General features: G+C 43.2%; 1 protein-coding gene across 1 annotated transcript in view; it reads right to left on the minus strand.

Annotated features, from left to right (window-relative positions):
- The window catches only part of LOC113171357 (corticotropin-releasing factor receptor 2), a 30,808-nt gene extending 12,409 nt beyond the window's left edge, over nucleotides 1-18,399 (minus strand). The window contains exons 1-2 of the mRNA XM_026373656.2: nucleotides 18,233-18,399; nucleotides 18,004-18,123 (exon numbers count right to left, since the gene is read on the minus strand). Of these exons, the coding sequence (XP_026229441.1) occupies nucleotides 18,004-18,123; nucleotides 18,233-18,353 (241 nt within the window). The 5' untranslated portion in view covers nucleotides 18,354-18,399. The remainder of the gene's footprint in view (nucleotides 1-18,003; nucleotides 18,124-18,232) is intronic.
- Between the last annotated feature and the right edge of the window lie 2,980 nt (nucleotides 18,400-21,379).

The raw sequence follows: 21,379 nt of genomic DNA on the forward strand, positions 1-21,379 counted from the left end.
AGCCCAGGAGTGCCTCCGGCGGACGGCCAGGAGGCGGCGAACAGGACTGGAGAGGCGACGAACCAGAAGGCGGAGCCTCGGGCGGACGGCCGGGAGGCGACGAACCAGAAGGCGGAGCCTCGGGCGGACGGCCGGGAGGCGACGAACCAGAAGGCGGAGCCTCGGGCGGACGGCCGGGAGGCGGCAGGAGAGCCGCAGACCGAAGAACCTCGGGACTGCGAAGCGGAAGCCGGCTGCGGAGCTGAGGCCTGGAGTGCCGGCTGAGGAGCGCCGGGCGGATGCTCCGGCGTCTGGAGTGCCGGCTGAGGAGCGCCGGGCGGATGCTCCGGCGCCTGGAGTGCCGGCTGAGGAGCGCCGGGCGGATGCTCCGGCGCCTGGAGTGCCGGCTGAGGAGCGCCGGGCGGATGCTCCGGCGTCTGGAGTGCCGGCTGAGGAGCGCCGGGCGGATGCTCCGGCGTCTGGAGTGCCGGCTGAGGAGCGCCGGGCGGATGCTCCGGCGTCTGGAGTGCCGGCTGGAGTTGAGGGGCCAGAACAGGACCACAGTTCTCAGGGGCCCCCCAAGAAGACAGGAGCAGGGTGGTGGTGTCCTCATTGTCATCCCACCACATCTCCTGGGGTGACAAACACAGTTCAAAGTTGAGAGACGGCAGCGACGGCCTCTGCGTCGACCCGTCCGAAGACTGAAGAGACGGCGACGGCGGCGGCCTCTGCGTCGACCCGTCCGAAGACTGAAGAGACGGCGACGGCGGCGGCCTCTGCGTCGACCCGTCCGAAGACTGAAGAGACGGCGGCGGCGGCCTCTGCGTCGACCCGTCCGAAGACTGAAGAGACGGCGGCGACGGCGGCCTCTGCGTCGACCCGCCTGGGAACCGGACTGGAGCAGTGGCGGCTGCAGGGACCAGATCAGCAGCTGACACCAGAGCAGCGGTGACCGCGGCAATCAAGGTGGCTGCAACTGCAGCGACAGCTGAAGGACCAGGAACAGAAGAGGCTGATGAAGGACCAGGAACAGAAGAGGCTGATGAAGGACCAGGAACTGAAGAGGCTGATGAAGGACCAGGAACTGAAGAGGCTGATGAAGGACCAGGAACTGAAGAGGCTGATGAAGGACCGGGAACTGAAGAGGCTGATGAAGGACCGGGAACTGAAGAGGCTGATGAAGGACCAGGAACTGAAGAGGCTGATGAAGGACCAGGAACTGAAGAGGCTGATGAAGGACCAGAACTGAAGAGGCTGATGAAGGACCAGGAACTGAAGAGGCTGATGAAGGACCAGGAACTGAAGAGGCTGATGAAGGACCAGGAACTGAAGAGGCTGATGAAGGACCAGGAACTGAGAGGCTGATGAAGGACCAGGAACTGAAGAGGCTGATGAGGACCAGGAACTGAAGAGGCTGATGAGGGACCAGGAACTGAAGAGGCTGATGAGGACCAGGAACTGAAGAGGCTGATGAGGGACCAGGAACTGAAGAGCTGATGAGGGACCAGGAACTGAGAGGCTGATGAGGGACCAGGAACTGAAGAGGCTGATGAGGGACCAGGAACTGAAGAGGCTGATGAGGGACCAGGAACTGAGAGAGCTGATGAGGGACCAGGAACTGAAGGCAGAACTGAAGAGGCTGATGAGGGACCAGGAACTGAAGAGGCTGATGAGGGACCAGGAACTGAAGAGGCTGATGAGGGACCAGGAACTGAAGAGGCTGATGAGGGACCAGGAACTGAAGAGGCTGATGAGGCGACAGGAACTGAAGAGGCTGATGAGGCGACAGGAACTGAAGAGGCTGATGAGGCGACAGGAACTGAAGAGGCTGATGAGGCGACAGGAACTGAAGAGGCTGATGAGGCGACAGGAACTGAAGAGGCTGATGAGGCGACAGGAACTGAAGAGGCTGATGAGGCGACAGGAACTGAAGAGGCTGATGAGGCGACAGGAACTGAAGAGGCTGATGAGGCGACAGGAACTGAAGAGGCTGATGAGGCGACAGGAACTGAAGAGGCTGATGAGGCGACAGGAACTGAAGAGGCTGATGAGGCGACAGGAACTGAAGAGGCTGCAGCGGCAGCAACGGCTGCGACGAGGGCTGCCGCGGGGCAAACAAAAACCGCAGCGGCTGCACAACAAACGCTAGCAGCATGGGCGGCGGGGCTATCGCCAGCAGCATGGGCTGCATGAGCAGGACAAACTAGAGCCGCAGCCTCGGCTGCAGAACCAGTACAAACAAAAGCAGCATCGGCTGCAGAACCAGTACAAACAAAAGCAGCATCGGCTGCAGGACCAGTACAAACAAAAGCAGCATCAGCTGCAGGACAAACTAGAGCCGCAGCATCGGCTGCACGGCCAGGACAAACTAGAGCCGCAGCATCGGCTGCACGGCCAGGACAAACTAGAGCCGCAGCATCGGCTGCACGGCCAGGACAAACTAGAGCCGCAGCATCGGCTGCACGGCCAGGACAAACTAGAGCCGCAGCATCGGCTGCACGGCCAGGACAAACTAGAGCCGCAGCATCGGCTGCAGGACCAACTGAAGCAGCATCGGCTGCAGGACCAAGACAAACAAAAACCGCAGCATCGGCTGCAGGACCTCTAACTGAGGCAGCATCAGCTGTACCACCAACTGAAACAGCACTGGCTGCACCCCTAGCTAGAACTGGGGCACAAACCTGGACTGAACCCCGGGCTGCTGTGGCAACTGCACCCGGAGCCACATGCACTGCCGACACAGGGGCCTGGGAGGCCCTCCGTCGCTGACGGGGACGTCTGCGCTTGCTGTGCACGGTAGTCTCTGGGGTTTCCACCCGCAGAGCAAGACGAGAACCCCAGTAAGGGGAAAGGTGAGGTTCACAGGGGTGGGTGACTGGCTCACTAACACACCACACCGGAGATCTAGCTCTGGAGCCGACTGAGCCTTCAGCTCTGCATATACCGAGCGAGCTTCTTCAGGGCTCAGGGCAACAGGGGTTAGTGGGTCAGGAGAGGTGACTGGCGGAACCGGTGACGTACTGGGTGAGTGACTGGCAATGGAGGACTGAATGGGTGGGGGAGCCGACAAAAACCGTTCCCTGGCCGAAATCAGACATGCCATCATGGCGTCTTCCAAGTGTCGAAACTCGACATATTTTAGCAGGTACTCCTTATCCTTGAAAGCCCTGATTGATGCCCTACACATTGCCTCCACACACGCCAACGTGTCAGCCATGTCCACACACCGTAGTACATACGCTGAGCTGCTATGGAGGTCTAAATATTCATCCCTCAGGATGTCTTCATAAACACCGTAGTGCATGAAAGACGGACAGGGAGGGAGGACGGTGCGACCAGTGGTGGAATTGCGTGATTCCATGGTCGCTTTTGGCTGGTTCGTTCTGTGAGGGACTGGACTGACGGGGACCAAACGGGTACAAACAAAAGTATATTTATTTACAAACAAAAGGCAGGGACACGGGGAAACCAAACAAACACTAACAAAGTATCAACACAAAAGACCCAAAACCACGGTGGATTAGAACTAACAAAAACCAGGAACCGACAGACCAAGTAGCAACCTAAAACAACGCAGGAATGCAGGTAAACAAATATAAAACAACTAAACACACAAATAACTGACTAACTTAACACAGGACTACACAGCACAAAACCGACAGACTAAAAAATACAAAAGTAACAAAAGAAAACTACTGTCGAGGGCAAGGCAACACAGGAGCAAACGCAAAAACCAAAAATACAAAGTGACAACAGAAAATCACTGCAGTCGCAGGCAAACAAAACTCACATGTGGGGAAACAGTCCAACAAACAAACGAGGAAGATGACGGACGAACCAGAGTTGCTGAGGACACTATGCAACATGACACAACGTGACGAACCAGCCGAGAACAAAGGACTGAGGGAAGCTTATAAAACAAAAAGGGGAACACAGGTGAAATTAATCAGTCAATTAAGAGTCTATGGGTTGAGTGGAGGTGGAGGTGCAGGAAGGGAGAAAACAAACAGAAGGGGGAGACAAAAACGTCCAAACAGGCAGGTATGAGGCCTGAATCCTGACATCCTCAGTTTAAGGTGGTACTAAAATCTTCCTCCATCCAATTTACAGTAGATAATGGGTGGATGGATGAATGGTTTAATTATCTCCTACATAGAATTTACTTATAGAATAATAACAAAACCTACAGGAAGAACAAAAAACCATCATGATTTTATATTGGATCATTTTTCAATCTACGACTTTAACTTGACCACTGCCTTTTGTTAGAAATTGCCCCATATGTTTAAGAATAGCATCTGCCCTGAACACCTGCTACTGTATATTCGCTCTTACACCCCCATTCTATCCGGTAATGAATATCAAGGGCAGCAAGGTGAAGTTTTGTTAGCTGCAAATTAAATAGCAATTCCAAGTCACTGCAGTCAACTATAAATTTGAAAATGAAAACATTTGGGGGTATGGATTAAGGAGCTTTGTTTAATCCATACCCCCAAAATGAAGTCTCTAGCACACTCTTCATCTTTGCTTAAAGCTAGAGGCTCAAGACTTCATTAAAAGCATAGCATACCTGAATCTGGAACTGAACTGCCGGCAGTCAAGTTGCCTTGAACATAATAGAGGTGCTAGGTCTCTCAAACTGTTTGGTAATGTATTGAGCTTCAAATGAGCTTTGCATGGTGCACAGGTGGGAGGAGATGTACAAACAGGTGGGAGGTTGATTCAAATGAGGCAGCGCTAAGCAAGTATTTGGTATTTTGGTGGTGAATACCACAGTGCCATTCAGCACAAATCAGTACTGTGTACTGTGTTAAATCCCATGCAGATGACTCAAGCCACACAGTAACCCTACACAACAGTACAAATATTAGAGTGTTAATTTTACTATTTATTTACTCAGGGCTGTAGCAGTTCACAAATCTCTTATGATAGAGTAGAAATAAAACTGAAAAGTATTGAATTTGTCCACTTTTTTTTATTTGCTTCTGTCTTCATTGTACAGGTTAAATGATTCTGGTCTAATTTGAGGTGCTATGCATGTGTTCAGATTGTGCCACATCCAGGCCACAAACTCATTTCTTGGAGAATCCTCTTTCCATTCGTCGAGCTGTTGTCACCATGCATCACAATGACTAACATGGCTGTTTCCGAGCAGTGAGAAAAGAGATGTGACTGGCTTGGAGTGAATTTATCACCACACCTTCTACTTCATCTCAGGCATCTGTCTACTTTGCTCTTTGCTGCACCTATGAACCACAACAGCATCTGCACTTGAGGCTGTCCATTTAATCTGTGCTCCCAAGACCCACCACTCTGCACTAGTCGTTGTGCTTGTGTTGATCAAATAGAGAACTATTTCTGGTTCCCTTGCATCGATTTTGATCTTTTTTTTTTCCACCATCATACAGTGGAAATGCAGTGCTAAACTGCTGGAGTACTCTTTTAAGTGTTGTGTTCTTGTAGTCTTAATATAGCACAAATTCATGCCACTTATTTTAGAGCTAGTTCAGTATCTTCCTTGGCATCTCACACAGCACACACCAGAACCTCTTACTGGCATATGGATGCAGTCGTACCACTACTTACTGTAAGAGCTGCTTTAGGAGATGCATGTGAACATTTAGAGCACTCATTAAATGTTGTTAGATTGCACTTTCAGCTTTTAAAATAATTTTGAGAAACCAGGCCCTGATCCTATTTGTATGAACTCCATACATTAATTAGGTTTTCCACTACTTCATCCACAATAATAGCGAATCCAGATTAAACTCTTTTTATAAAAGTCGTAACTTTATTACTTTTACAGTGAAATGCCATTTCAGTATCTCTCCTGCACAAAGTGACTTATGTACCTTTGTCACAGTGAGAGCAAACATTTGTTTTTTCTTACACTGCTCCCCTAAATTATATGTTTGATAAAAATACCCTCTTGTGACAGATTTCTGTGAAATAAAATCATATATGAAAGCTGGAAGAATGTGCTCCCATTGAGAAGGAACATAGGGCTCCAACTGTTCTCTATCTGGAGAGAAGAGACGGGATAGCCTCCAGTTTTTAAAAATCATATATTTATGGCCTATATTTGGTTCAGATCGTAATGTATTAGTGTCCAGTGAGCCTAAACTGTCAACACTAACATGCCTGCACCACCACATTGAAACTGTTCCGAAGCCTCTGATTGACCCAGGTTTGATCCAACACATGATGGCAACTAGAGCGCTTCACAAAAAATAATTCTCTCCTGTCCCTGTTATTTTCAAATCTCTAACACGTTTTGTCAGAGGTGCTGATCCTTTTCAAAGCAAAACAAAGTCTCTGGCTCTCTCTCTGCAATTATCAGCACACACTCAAAAATGACTGGATTACCTAAAAAAGGTCTTTGGGAGCTTTATTCTGAGGAGACACTGAAAGCCCCAGTCGTGTTAGATCACAAGTCACACATACATCTCAAAGTCTTTTAAATTCATCCCACCAGTTAAGACCGCTCCGGGTTTTACATCTGCAATACTCTGAAGCTTTATATTTTCAGATACGCATGCATTTTACTGCTGACTTTGATCAGTAATTAGCACATCATTGCTTAAATCCACTAATGGGAAAAAAAGGCCTATTCACTCCTGTTAGCATAACCTGTCTCATTAGAATAAAAGGATCTGTTTGTTTTTATTATGCATGCATGTAACTGTGTCCTTTGAACTGCCCTGAGAAGACACAGAAGTACATTTAGAAATCAAATATAAACTGTGCTGCATGTCTTTGATTTGTCATCTAGTGTGAGTGTGAAACTGTGTCTGGAGTGTGAAATCTGGACACACACTCATTGTTTCTAAAAAGGGAATAACCCAAGGGAATGAATAACCAAAGGAAGACATTGAAGCCTTTTTCTGTGTCATGCACATTTGTGGCTTCTGCAGAAATGTTAGTGACATATTTCTATTGGCAATAAAAGGCACTTCTACTGTAGTTTTCTATTATAAAATGCATAAATGCACAACTAATGTGATTGTTGATTTTAGCCCGATAACAACAAGCCAGGATAATGGAGTATTTCTGAATTTAGTGCAGTGAACCTGACAGAATAAAATCCCACTGCTGCTCTTCTGTTTACCCACAGCCACTGTGAGCCTCTGTGTCATGCTCTTCCTCCTACAGCTGACAACTGAAATGTCAGTTGGAGATGTGGCTATAGAAATGCTGCACCAGCTTTAAAGGGAGACATTTCTCAGTGCGACTGGCTCCTGGAGCCCCATCATGGACCACCTAACAACACGAGTGCAGGTCAAACTCTAATGAGCCAATCCACATGAAGCATATGGCGTTGATACAAGACATTAGCTGCATAACAAACCTGCTATGGTATTAGAAGAGTTTTTAACAGTGGCTCACTCTGTATTAAATGTAAATAAACATTAATAGAAATCTCAATGCAGTTTCACACAACTTCTCCCGTCTTTCGTTGCCCCTGTCTCCACTTTTTTGAAACTTGTTGCTGATAATAAATTGATAATGAGCAAATTATTTTCAAATAACATTCATATTTCTTAGGTTCAACATGTGAAACATCTCTGTGCACTTTTCAAACAAATTAGCTTTATTGTTTTTTATTTATATTTTGCCAAGAAAGTCTGTTTCAGTGTTTATTTTTATAATTAGTTTGCACACGTATTTAATAATCCACTGGCAAACTGAAACAATCTAAATTTACAATTTTACAAATTTTAAAGTGGTGAATTATTTAATCTAAAAAGTCAGAAGATAGTAAAAAAGAATGTCACAGTTTCCTAAAGTTCAAGTTGACTAAATTTTGTTTTGGAATTGACTAGGTCACCTCTTCATTATTTATTATCTGTATTTTATTCTATCCTCAGGGCATGTCACCTGGTTTACACATCCCTTAAATCATTAAGTAGAGCTAATTAAAAATATCTACTAATTTAAAATACTAAAACATAGACAAACTAATATTTTTTTTTTTTTTAATGAAATGCTAATGAAATGTTGATGAAATGTTGATGTTGTAAAACGTCCACATGCTCAGCAATAGGTGCCCAGCCCTGGGTCTCTGCCCACGAACCTTCAAATAAAGGAACGTGGGCAGAGACCTAGGGAAAGGCAAATTAGATAGAGCTCCCCAATCCAAGGATGGCTGGGAAGTGAAATCAAGTCTTAACCCCCAAAATAATCTTTCTAAGCTATTTGTGGGTTAAGACCGTTTCTTCTCTATAGTCCTCACTAGAATAGATGTAAAGGTGTGAGTGAGTGATGGAGTGTTCATTTCCTATCGCTGAGCAGAGGACGCTGGAGCCGTGCATCAGAAGAACTTTCTGTACCACCTCTTCTTCTTCTTCTTAGCGATCTTCTGCTCGAGTTCTTCTATGCGGGCCCTCATAGAGCTCTCTGCTGTTTCCCACTGCTGCTCCTTGGTCTTCAGAGCGTCGTTGAGGTCATGTGTGGACTGAAGAAGGGATGACCTTTCCTCCTGCCACTCCACACGGTGACTCTCAAACTGCTGCTCCGCCTTCTCCAGAGCAGCCGTGACGTGGCTGTTGGTCTTCTTCTGCTCTTCTATTTGAGCCACGTACACTTGTTTGGTCTTCTCGATCTCCTCCAGAAGGGTGGTTTTCTCCTGCTGCCACTGAAGACTGTGAGTCTCCAGAGTGCTTTCGCTCTCTCTCAGTGCTGCTGTCAGGGTGTTGATCTTCGTTTTCGCAGCAGAGTCGAACATGGTTCTCTCCTGTTTCTCCGTGTCCAGGTCTGCCAGGAGGGAGAGTTTCTCTTCCCGCCACTGGAGACGCTCAGTTGTCACTTGGTCTTTTGCCTCCTTCAGCTCAACAAACAGTTGCTTTTTCTCCTGGTCCAGTTGAGCCACAAAGGAGGCTTTGGATGTTTCAATCTTCTCCTCCAGGGAGGTTTTCTCCTGCTGGAAGTGGAGGCGCTCGTTGTTCAGCTGATCCTGTGCCTCTTTCAGGGCAGCTGTGACTTTCGTGGTCTGGGCTTGTTGTTCTTCTAGCTGAGCTCTGTGAGCAGCCTGGGCCCTTTCTGTGGACCTCTCAGCCTGCTCCTTCTCTTTCAGAAGGGCTTCCTCCATCTTGCTCAGCCTCTCCTGCAGCTCCTTAGTGTGGTCCCGCTCAAGCTGAAGATCTTTCTCCAGTTTCTGTGCCTTGGTACGGGCCTCATACTCTGCGTTACCCTTCTTAGACAGCCGCACATTCAACATAAGAGTTGATGTTTTGAGGTTGTTTTCAGCCGTCAGACGCAGCTGCTTCTCAGCCTCCACTTCCTTTTCCAGTTTCTCCTTTTCTTGCTTCATGAGCTCCAGCTGGAGCTGCAGATCCTTGATGGTTTTCGTCTGCAGCTCAGGATTGTGAGCTGTCTGGGTCCTGGTGTTTGTCTGCTGGTTCTTCAGATGGTTGATATAATTCTGGGAAGACTTCTGTTTCTTGTTAGCTTCCTCCAGCAGGGACTTCAGCTGATGTATCTCCTGCTGCATTGTCTCTTTCTCCAGGGTCCACTTGTCCTCTTTGTTTCCCTGAAGTAGGTCGAGGAAATTGCTGAGTAAGTCCTCTTGGATTTCCAGGAGGACTTTTCCCTCACGTCCACTCTGGGTCAGCTTGGCTTCGCTGTCCTTCAGGTGACACCTCACTTCTTGCTCCAGGGTTCCAAGAAAGAAATTGACGGGCGTTTTAGCCTTCATGAAGTTGTTTTCCATCTTGTCCAGCTGTTTCTTCTTTCTCTCTTTGTCTTTTGTCGTTTCAAACGTATTTTGTGTGCTTTTCAATGGTCAGTGAAATGTTTCCAAATCGTGACTTGGCTCTGACAAATAACACTTTGTCTCTGATTTCACCTGCTGTATTTAAGTACTTGTATCTATGACATCACAGCTTATGTTCTTTGATCTTGGTTCTCAGCGATACCATTGGTCGATTCGAAAGATTCCATACTTTGATGTATTGTTACTATTGGATACCAGTTTGTTTATGTTTAAAGAAAATATTTCAAATTAAAATTTAATGAAAGATTGTACACACACACACACACACACACACACACACACACACACACACACACACATATATATATATATACTGTACAGATATATAGACATATATGTAGCCACGCTAAATAAACACTGCAGGCATGCCGTAACATAAAAGTTCTTTAAAACTGACTTTCAAGACCAGGCTTTTTTAAAGTGGGATTTATGACCATAAAAATAAGTTATGAAATATTTCTAAACTTTGTGAGAATAACACCGCAACATCAAAACTCTGCTGCTAAATTCCATCTGTTTACACTGCACTTTTCTAACCGTGACCTAGTTGACAGACAGTACTTAGGTTGGAAACCACTGCACTAACCCTTGTCAATAGAAAACAAGGTTGTTCTTGTGTTTGAAACAAATATGCTGTTGCTTTTTCCGGAAAGGAGGAAAGAGCTTTGCTCACTGATTCTAAAAATAGTTTTACTTTTTTACTATATGAAATGACTCAGTAAAATAAATTAACAAGATCCATTGAGAAAATGATAAAGTGCTTATTTGGGGATTATTGGGTTGTTTAAAGACCTGAGATGTTCAGTTTGTAAATCAAGAATAAGAAGAGAAATTTAACAAACTATGAATGTTGTCACCATCAACCCTTAAACGTGACATGATTTAGTATATTAGCATGGTGAAGTTATCAGTGAGCTCCAAGCAACTCACAGAGCAGAGCAGGTCTATTAGTCTTGTTGGTCAGTCTCTTATTATTTGTTTTTACCCCTCAGTACATTTGTACAGGTAACATTTCTACCACCTGCAGCCTCCCAGACAGCCTTGCCTCTAACAAGAAAGTGTGATTAGGAATTATTGTCAGTTTTGCTTTTTGACAATGGGTCTGGATTTATTCTAATTTTTAGTCTTGGTTTAAATTGCTTGGAGCCCCTACAATTAGCATCTTCGTTAAGAGATCAATAAAGATATTGGAAAAATAAACACTGTTTTGTTCCTGTGGTGGAGAGAGTGGTCTTTTACATTTGAGAAATTAGGACATGTTACAAAGAAAATCTGAATTTAAAGGCACATTGAAATATGAAATCTGCAGACAATCTGTCTATTTATTCTTTGCTCAGCATTTCAGAATATTTTATATGTCTGTTTTAAAATATCATATAGATGGGACTACAGAATATATACAGTATTTTTCCCACAGTCCATGAGAGACAGGGGAGGACTGTGACTCTCATTACACTTGGGACGGTTTATTGAATTCCATAAATTAAATTAAGGGAAGGAACAACATGCACATATGTGACATCAGCTTTAATGTCCTACTTACTTATGTCTTTAAATATCCCCCCTGGTCAAACATTAATGAACCTTAAAGGACTAAGAAGAAGAAAAAAGAAAAGTGACTTTACTCAGTTGTACTCAGTGGAAGGGTTCAGGTTTTGTTTGGGTTTCAGAGTCAGTCATGTGGAACTACTGGATACATGAGAGAGAGCGAAATCATGCAACTGTTATCGTCCTGAGCTCATATTAATATTCATTTATGGCACTTTGTTGCTTGGATATGTTACATTATTCTGTTTTATATTATTAGTCAATAATTGAATCATTTAAAATGATTGATAAGACATTGTAATGTATTTTTTTTACAAGTCTAATGCTCAAGTCAAGTCAAGTTAAGATGTTTCACTTGATCAGTTTGATGCATCACATATTAGAAAATTGCAAACATAGTTAAATCCTTTAGGCATCAGTAAAGACTAAAGACACTTTCTGTTAAATACCTTTGTTATAATTAGTCCAATTTTTTAATAAATGCTCTGTCAATTGATCAATCATTTGATTTCAAAGTCCAGTTTAATTCAAATTTAAACTATAATAATCTCACTGGCTGAAATAAATACAAGTAGCTTCACTGCACATGTCATATGAGCATCACACCAGCACAGAAAAAAACAGCAATCAAAAGGAGTTTGTGTAACTGTCAGTCTATCTCCTGTTGTTTAGTAGGGAACGCTGAATCTGTCTAAAAAGGCAAAGTGCCTTGAGCGATGACCGCTGAAGCAGAAAGGCCAACAAAGCTGGAGGAAGAGTAATCTTTTACTCACAGCTGTGTCTCCTAAGCTTTCCTGTTTGTCCCTGTGCACTCCTGACACATTAGAAATAACAGTAATTGACACCTCACAGCTGTATTGAAGTCAGATGGAGTAAGGAAATGAGCACTGCAAATCTGTGGCCCTGTGGGTCGCTAACAAGTCAAACATGAAGGACAGTGTGTCTGTATAATAAGAGCATATTAAACCGCATTACACATGTAGGAAACATGCAAATGCTGTCACATTTTCAAGCGTGTCAGCGTTCAACATTTAACCAAGACCGTGATCTTTGTTCTAACAGTAATTGAACAATTGGAGTTGGCTGAGGGCAGCCATGAAACTGTGCTGCATGAAGAGAACATAATAAGATGCAGTTTAAAACTCAGTCAAGTCAAGAAAGAACTATCACACACAGCTGCAAAGACATTAATCATGCTTTAGTTGTCGCAGAAATTGAATAATGTAATGTATGTTTTTTTTCTTCATGTAAATTTGTTGTAAATAAATTAATGTCACATGCACGACTACATTATATGGCTACCTGGGCTAGTGATGGGGCTTTGCTGTATGCTTTACTATAAGCCATAAGCAGACAATAAAGGGGTTGTAACATTAGTTCACAACATTATATGAGCAGCTGCAGCACTGTGGGGATCCAAGAGTGCTGTTGAGCAATACCACAGTTATCTCTGTCACCAGGTCCTGAAATTTTAAGAGTTCCATCGAGCAAGCTGCTCCATGCTCTGAGTTTTGATGTGTTAAAGTGCCAATTTGAGACGGTGGGAGAAGCACCAGTACCAAGGCACTACTATACGCCTTTTAAGAGAAATTAATGGAGAAATGTCTTTAAGAGGAATGTTACAGGGAATTCAATAATATAAATATTAAGAAACAACGGGATCTGTGTATTAGCTGTAGGTAAAGGGCTCTCTCTCTTTGATAACCACCTGAATATGTGCCTTAAAATGGCCTTAAAATAGTCTTTTTCAGTAGTGTAGTGTGTGTGTAAGTGAATGCTGTGACAGTAGTGAGTGCCAGGGGAGCCTGGAGAGGCTGGTGCTGATTGTACTCCCCGTGGGACCTGGTGTGAAATGGCTGGTGAAATGTTTGCTCCACGCGCTGACCTGAATTTGCTGACTGACTAACCTCTTCCCCAGTCTCTCTGTGTAGAAGTGGATCAAAGGTTTCAAGAGTCCATAGTCACTGCAGGACAAGTACTTTACAGAGGACTTTGGTGCAATCACTGGATTGAGTAAAGAAAAAAAAGCACAAGTCATGGAGGAAAGAACGTGTGATTCACGCTGGGGAAACTGCACATTGGAAGTGAATTTCATCACAGTGTCCAAAATAACAAGGTGTGTGGTTTGTAAATGTCCAAATCAACAAATACAATTCTTTGTCTACAATGATTTAGCTTTTTAAAGTACAAATATGTGTTTAATATTACTCCTCCACAGGGGGAATTTGACAGCTCACTGAGAAGATGATGCAAAGCAGTATTACACTCATTTAGACTCATTAAACCTCAGTGGTAAATGCTGGTGAGTCACTGGGTTGTGCTGATGGTAGACTGACTGACTAAGCTTTTGACAGGCGGAACGATTTCTACACTGCTTCTGGTAAATATCATTAACTACTTCAACCCCCCCCCCCCCCCAACAACCTATCTTCAGCCTCAATATTTGTGCCTACAGGTCAGTCCTGAATGCACATAGCAACTTTTTTCTTTTTCAAGACGAGATTTAAGCAGGTTTTTGTAGTTTTGTCTCAAAAAACACACATAACATCTTAAAAAGTATCTTACAAAAAAACATTAGAAAAAAAAGCTGCCATTTGAATGTTTCATCATAAAGTCTGTCTCTGTTTATTCATCACTCTCTCCAGAAAGATGCAGTAATGGCACCGTGCTCAGACTCATCTCTGACTTGAAATAAAGTGTCAAGCTGCATCCTCAACATATGAGGCTGCAGCATCTCCGCCTCCCTCTCTGAACCTCATACACGCAGCAGCTCTGATATGTCTCAGACTTTATTAATCCTGATAAGAGAATCAATAAAGTTCCATTGTAGAGACAGCGATCCTGACTTTGAGCTGTGTTGACAAGACAGGCACATTATGTGCATACTGGATGTCTCCTGTGTGGCAGTGAACAGAGGCACACAGGGATGAGGGGAGTTTTCCAAAGGCAGAATAGAATAATTCCAGTTACGCTTTGAGAGTCTGAGCAGAGAAAAACACACAGGTCACAGAGACTCGGCTTGAGTTTTCAAACCGACACTTCACTGTTGATATCATTCCTCTATACCGCTGTGAACATCTCACCTGAAGCTTCACAGAACACATACTGTATCACATGGTATTGACAAAGAAGCGACGACGACAGGCTTGAAACTACTTCTAACATCTGAATCCTGACTGGGCTGATGTGCATTTCATAAACCAAATAACCAAAAAAATGCAGCAACAAAGGGACGCGGGGCAGGTTTTAAAAATGCATAAACCTCTTAAGCACAGACATTCATTAATATTTATATATGCTTCAAGAAATAAAAAGGAATTGAAAGCTTCTTACCTGAGCAGGCTTGTTAAGGCTACAAACCTCTAATTGTGTTTCAAAGAACTGCAACAAAGTACCACAGAACATCAACAGGGTTTTGCACAAGATACCGCATGTGTGCTGTCCAGTGTTAAGGAAGTGGGAGTACACGGCGCATTTCCTTAAAATATCACAGTGCCCCAGGATAATATTATATTATCTATTCTCTAATATTCAGACCGAAAGCATTACGCCTTCAGCTCTGAGACATATCAAGAAGCCAAATGGAAGAAAATCTATTGTTAGTCGCCACAGGTCAAACATTATATGAGTGTGAATGTGTGAGATGCCTTGTTAGGTTTCAGTTTTCAGCATGCACAGACTAACAATCAATTAAATTTCTAAATTGAGTTGTTTTTTTTTCAAGACTCATTGTTTTTTAGTGTAACTGCTCTTTGTTAATTAACACCTGCTCATGTGATGTTAAGACCTACTTCTATTCTTAGTTTGGCCTACTTTGCAGTTTGACATTTTTATTTATTTGTGGTTGCATATGTGTGCTGCAAATGTGACTCAGCAGGATGAAGATAATCACCTCCACTGTCTCAGTGCTGATATCACACTGTAAAAACGTGCAGCATCCTGTAATTCAGGTGTCAGTTATGCACTTGGTAGTTTTGTAAAGGCTTCTCTGCTGTCTTTAACCAAAACTAATGTATAATTCTGTACTTATTAAATTACCCTGATGCATTGCATTTGATAGGCGGGATGTTTGTAAAACTGACATTGATATTTATCAAGATGAATTCAATCTGTTTAAAGACTGAAACAGTTAATTGTGACACGTGAAAGGCAGCTTGCATAGCTAAGCATTACAACTGGACAGAAAGGGATATAGCTCTCCCCATCCCTTCAACCCTTCCACCCCATCAACCTTCTCAAAAAGACTGCATGCGTGTGTGCACCGCTGCCATAATCCACTTATTGTTATGCTCCTTCACATGATCAGACGTGCATTTAAAAAGTGTTGCAGAGCATTCTCACCTTCCTATTAAAATTCTTCTGTTATTACTGCAGATTTTAAAATATGACAATTGATCACAGGCAGCTAAACCAATCTAGTCTTCCACAGAGCCCCTGATACAAAATTGCATGATCCACTAGTCTATTATTGTCTGCAACAGGGGGACCTGTGGAGAAAAAACTGATTAGAGTCCCAAAATATTTCCAGTCAATATGTGAAACAGGCTGTAAAACACTTTGCCACTGAAAAGTGGACAAACTAAAATTCCTTCATACACCATTTCTCCCCTACTTTAATTCTTTCCTTTTTTCTCTCCTCTTTCAGCACAGCGTATCATGATCATTTATTTGGCACAGGTTTTATGCTGGATGCCCTCCCTAATGAAACCCTGCACCAGGCTTAGGACAGGAACCAAGAGTGCACTGGCCTGTGGCACCTCAGTGACAGGGGATGTTTTGGACTCAGACGTTCAGTGAGTTGCCCAGGAACACTTTGACATATAGCCAAGAGGCTGCAAACCAGAGTCAATGGACAACCGCTCTACCAACTGCTAAGTAAAGAATAGTATACTGTATCAATCACAGTTGTGAAAATCATTTAAGCAGCTAGTCACATTGCAGGAACATTACAAAGCACACAAGTCAACACTGCAGTCCAATCTTTGGTAAAAGTAAATTGACACTTTTAAAAATAAATGTTGACGTTGCAAGAATAAAACCTGTAAAATCTGCTGTCAGGAAGAATGATTCGTGTAATTATCTTAGTCATGGCCTCTGTGCTAGAGAACAAAAAAAAAAATCTGTCACCTGTTTCATTCCACCACAGAACTGCCATCTGTTCAATAATGTGACTTAATTTTCCTATAATAATTTGTTTTTCTTTGATTTCTGTGCTCATTTTTTTCTTATTAGAGTCATCAGTCATGGTAAAACAGTAGAAGGCATCAGAAGTACCACTTTTTCTGTATTTAACAAATCTTTAGTTTGATTCTAAGATCAGCTTTACTCAATCATTACAATCTCCCACAATCCCCAGACAGTCAAAAACATTATATCGATCTTTAAGTGTATCAGCAAAAGAAGATGTACATCACAGAAGATCTCGGCGAATGTTGTCATGGCAAATGACTGCGCTTTTCACACTGAGTGGATCCAAGCACCAGGCATGTCCAATTAAGAACGAGCCCCAGCAGAATAAAGGGTGAATCAATGCGATAAGAGGTGACGAGGCACACTACGCGATGTGTGTGTGTGTGTGTGAGAGTGTGTGTGGTGTTGGGGTTAGTGGGTAATGGCGCCACACCTGAGCCTATTACTGAGATAACAGCCGTGTTAAATCAAAAATCCAGTCTTGGACACTCTAACACTGTCACCCTGGCCCCTTACTCTCAGTGCATTACAGGAGTTATTCTGTGGCGTGTTATTTTGTGAAATAATGTAATAATGCTGTAATTTACATTTTCGAGTGTGTCAACAACTTCATCAGACTTATGATTAATACTGGCGTTACATAATGCAACAGTGTTGGTGTGGAAGAGAGTTGTGATATGCTCTTCACAGCCCGGCCTAACTGTTGGCTGATACTGTTTGGGTTGGGAAATGCTCAGCTTTACATGCCAGTATATTAAAAGCATCGTTTTTTAGCATATTGTTGAATCCAAAAATCAAGTGAGTCTGACTGCCACTTTATGTTAAGACTCTGTGTTAATGTGAAGCTCAATAAAAAAGCCAGGCTTAAGAGATTAATTCAACTCTGCACTGAGGTGGCTGGGATATGGTGCTGCACTGTTGACAGTATGTTCCAGCACAAACTGAAGACTGCAGTGCATTTCAGGACAATGCACCCCAAAAGAAATCTGCATGTCTGACAGTTTTATTGTATGATGAGCATTTGTGCAAAACTAGACAAACAGCGAATATTGCTCCTTCTTTTTCTCACCTGCTGCAGTCACAATACACATTGTCCAGCTTTGCTCAATCATCTGTTAATTCACCATCCTGCAAACTGAGCGAACAACTGCCATCACATCACATAACAGCCGCGCTGTAAGTGATTTTAAGTGGAACTGTCCTTTAACTGCACAGAGGCTCATTTTGATGCAACTGTTCCAGTGACACAAGGTGTAATGATCATTGATATTCACTGTTATCGCTGCTACAGAACAGACAGGAGATCATCAGACCACACATAGGTCCTCAAAATAATCCAATTAATACATTAAAAATCAACAAATGATACTTGCAGGCAATTTAGAAATTAACATTTATCTCAAATCAGCACATCTACTGTATCTTGTCATTAATCTGTATCATTCACAATTAACTAATCAGTTTTACAAACAAATGTGTCAATGAACTTTTCTCATCACAGGTAAATAGCTCACTGGTGGTGTTGTACTTGACTCCATTGATGTATTCAGGGCAGGGTCTCTCTACAATCCTCCCGGTGATGCTCCGCGGCCAGCAGGTTCCAATCTCATCGGTTGTGGCATTGCAATATAAACCTTAGAAATAAATAAAGTAAAACAAAATGAAAAGGCTTGTAGTTCCAGGTCCAGGTCGCAATTAAACACATCTTAGTAATAAGAGAAGAGAGAAACAGTTCCATCTTACCATCAGTGCTCAGCAATGACAATGAAGCGTTCTCCAAAAAAGTGTCTTGGAAAGCATCTATCAAACTACAGTTTAGGTCCCCGAGCTCTCCGAAAATGATCTGGTAAATGGTAGCATCCATGGTGCGCCGCTCTAAATGATGCGAGCTTAATTCCAAACCCGAGAGGAGACGGACGCACTGAGCCCGGAGCTGCTCATGGAGCTTGTGAATCGGTAGAAGCGGTGATGACAAGTAGAGAGAGCCGAGCTGTCCTGCTGGGAGCGCGCGTCTGACCAATCAGAGCCGCGCATCCGCTCATCCATCCACGTGCTGCAGCAACCCGGTGAAAGACAGGCGACGCACAGAACCGACCGGATCGTTGGCTTTGTCACTGACATTTCACACCTGCCACCCGCCTGTCATGTTTATTTATGGGAGAAAAGTGGCGTGCGCTCACACGGAAAAGTGTTGGGGGAGAAACAGTGGTGCGTATTGCGCAGCTGTGTGTGGGGTCCTGCTGGTAACAATGGAAATACAGGTGGTTTTCAGGTAACACCAAACTTGTGTGATATTCTTCTCTGAGGCTATAAATAATCCAAACTGAAGGGTTGACAATGTGACATAACAATAAGATATAAAGTCAGAGTTTGCAGCTCAGATGAGGAGTGAAGCCGAGTTCTCACACAACCCCTTAATAACAAACTACTGCATGTGCATTATTCTGACTCGGTCAGCCCATGGTTGACATTTGCATAGGTTTAATCAGCCATCGTGGTTATACGTACCAACACTGGAGGATGCAAGGTGTGTGCTGTGTGTGTGACGTGTGACAGACCTTTTCTGTGCCCAACCAAACCTCAAGCTTCTCCCTAAGTGGTTTGTCACACTGAGCAAACATCAAGTCATTTTCACGTCTGCTCTTGAGACAGGAGAGAGGTTTTTCCCACCTCTACCTGTTCAGAAAGCTCAAATAAATCTCAATTTAAGCGTTGAAACAAACAAACAAACAAACAGTGCAGCCATTTGTCAGGTTAGCGCAGTCTCCTTAGATGACTGATTAGATTTTTGTACAGTTTCTGTTTCATGGCTGTCAGCAGTGCTGAAACACAAACAAAACAATTCGGTGTGACTGTAATAACTGAGTATGACTCCACACACCATGCTTTATCTGTGGAGCAGTGTCAGATTTTACACTTCAGTGAGCACAGTTTTGGAAAAAAGGGAGAGTTCTTAAAATAGATTTCTATCACTTTATCATATAAACCCAGTTATGATTTTAAGGTTCAGCATTATGCAACATTTGCCAGATCATGACAACAAACAGATACATGCCTGGCAGTGATTTGCTTGCTAAAACTCATAGTAGAAGTAAGCAAATATTACTGCAAAGGCAAACATTAAATATAAAGGTTCCTAAATTTTAAACCTGCTCGATAAAATTCGTCTGAACCAGACATGTGGCTCATAACTGAGACTAATATCTTGGCTGTTTACCTGTTAAATTTGAGACATGACCTTTTCACCAGCATGAGGCTTTCTCTCTGAGCTCCCTCTGAGCTTCCACATGAAGTACCCCTTCTCATTTTACCACCCCGTGCTTTCACATCACGTACTCATAGACGTGTAACACACTCTGCCAAGCTCAGCATCTGAATATTGGTTTGTCCGTGTGGTGAATAATGTCCTAACTGTCCCCGCTATCAATAGTCGCTACGAAAAAGTTGAGGTCTGTATCACACAGCTTTCACTGATTCGAGATTAAACTACATGTTGTTTTTTTTTTCTAATCAGTTTTTTTTTTTGAGCATCAGTAATATAAAATATTTCTAAAGAAAGAGGACATGACCTTCCACCTTTTGGAACCGACTAAAATGTTTGTACAGTCCCCAGCACATGTCCATTCAATTATATCAAGTTGGAACCGAACAAAAGGACAAAAACAAAACAAAAAAAAAAAAAACATTCAAAATGTGTTACGAACCATCAAATTAGAATCATTAGATTTGCTGCTGCTTACTCAAATCAGACAACAACATTGTCTTTTGCTGTATCAGATACAGAACAGTACGTTGTTTTTTATAACTTAAAATTGCAGGTCTCTGGAAGTATTAAGGAAAAAGGTAATTATTGTAAATCACAATAATGAGGATATGCTTGAGAAGCACATTTGCTAAATAAAGCCTACGAGATCAGCTCAGTACAGATGAGTATCTTTTGCAGAAAGCGAATCATATAAGAAACCGTTCTCTTCTCCCTATATCTCATGACGTGTTGCATATTTCTCAGTAACATCCACTCTGTGTGTTCGAATAAACAGAGCTATCACTGAGAGCTCAGACGAGGGACATTTCATCAGGGTTGCATGGACGCAACGCTTGCATCTATCAGCCTCTGATGACCCACAGGCATTTGTAAGACTAATCCCACATAACTCAGCTCAGCCTCGGATTGTGTGCTGATTTATAAAAGAGTGTTGATTTTATGTGGGATTTCTCTGGTGATTCTGAGCCTTAGGGCACTTCATGACTCAGGGTTTTATATGGTAAAGTCAGTATGGACTGCAGAGAAGCTCTGGTTTCACCCAGTGGAGGATGACTAATCACGTGTACAGTGGACAGATATGTAACTTATGATTATTACTGGTATTTTTATGTGCTTTTAGGTTTTTAATATTGCAAAAGAATCACTTGAAATTCTTGTTGTTTGCTGTCAGTTTTGTTGCCAGTGGCATGATGAAAGCCCTTTGAAGAAAATCCTCTGTCCTTCGAGACTAGTTGACCTAATTCTAAAGAATGTAATTTGTGCAAGTGAACTGTTATGCTAAATAAAAAAGGCACTTTTTTTTTTCTCCTTTGGCTGACAAAGGCCGTGTCAAACTCCAAAGTGTGAGACTATCTGCAGGCTGCGTGTGAAGGGATCAAGCAGCTCAGAGCAGGGCACAGAGAATCCCTCTGCAGAGAGAAAACAGGAGGGAGTATGACACAAAATGCACCTTGGGACACCTAAGGGATCTTCTGGGTTCAGAGCAACTGAACAAATTTCAGCAAAAGGTCACAGTGATAACAAATTAAATAGAATATATTAAGTCACCACCAGCTATGCATTATAGTGTATACAGGACAGAATATGAGTTATAAGCTTTACCATGACTCCCTACAGCACAAAAG

The sequence above is a fragment of the Anabas testudineus genome, chromosome 17 (assembly GCF_900324465.2).
Source record: "Anabas testudineus chromosome 17, fAnaTes1.2, whole genome shotgun sequence".
NCBI lineage: Eukaryota > Metazoa > Chordata > Actinopteri > Anabantiformes > Anabantidae > Anabas > Anabas testudineus.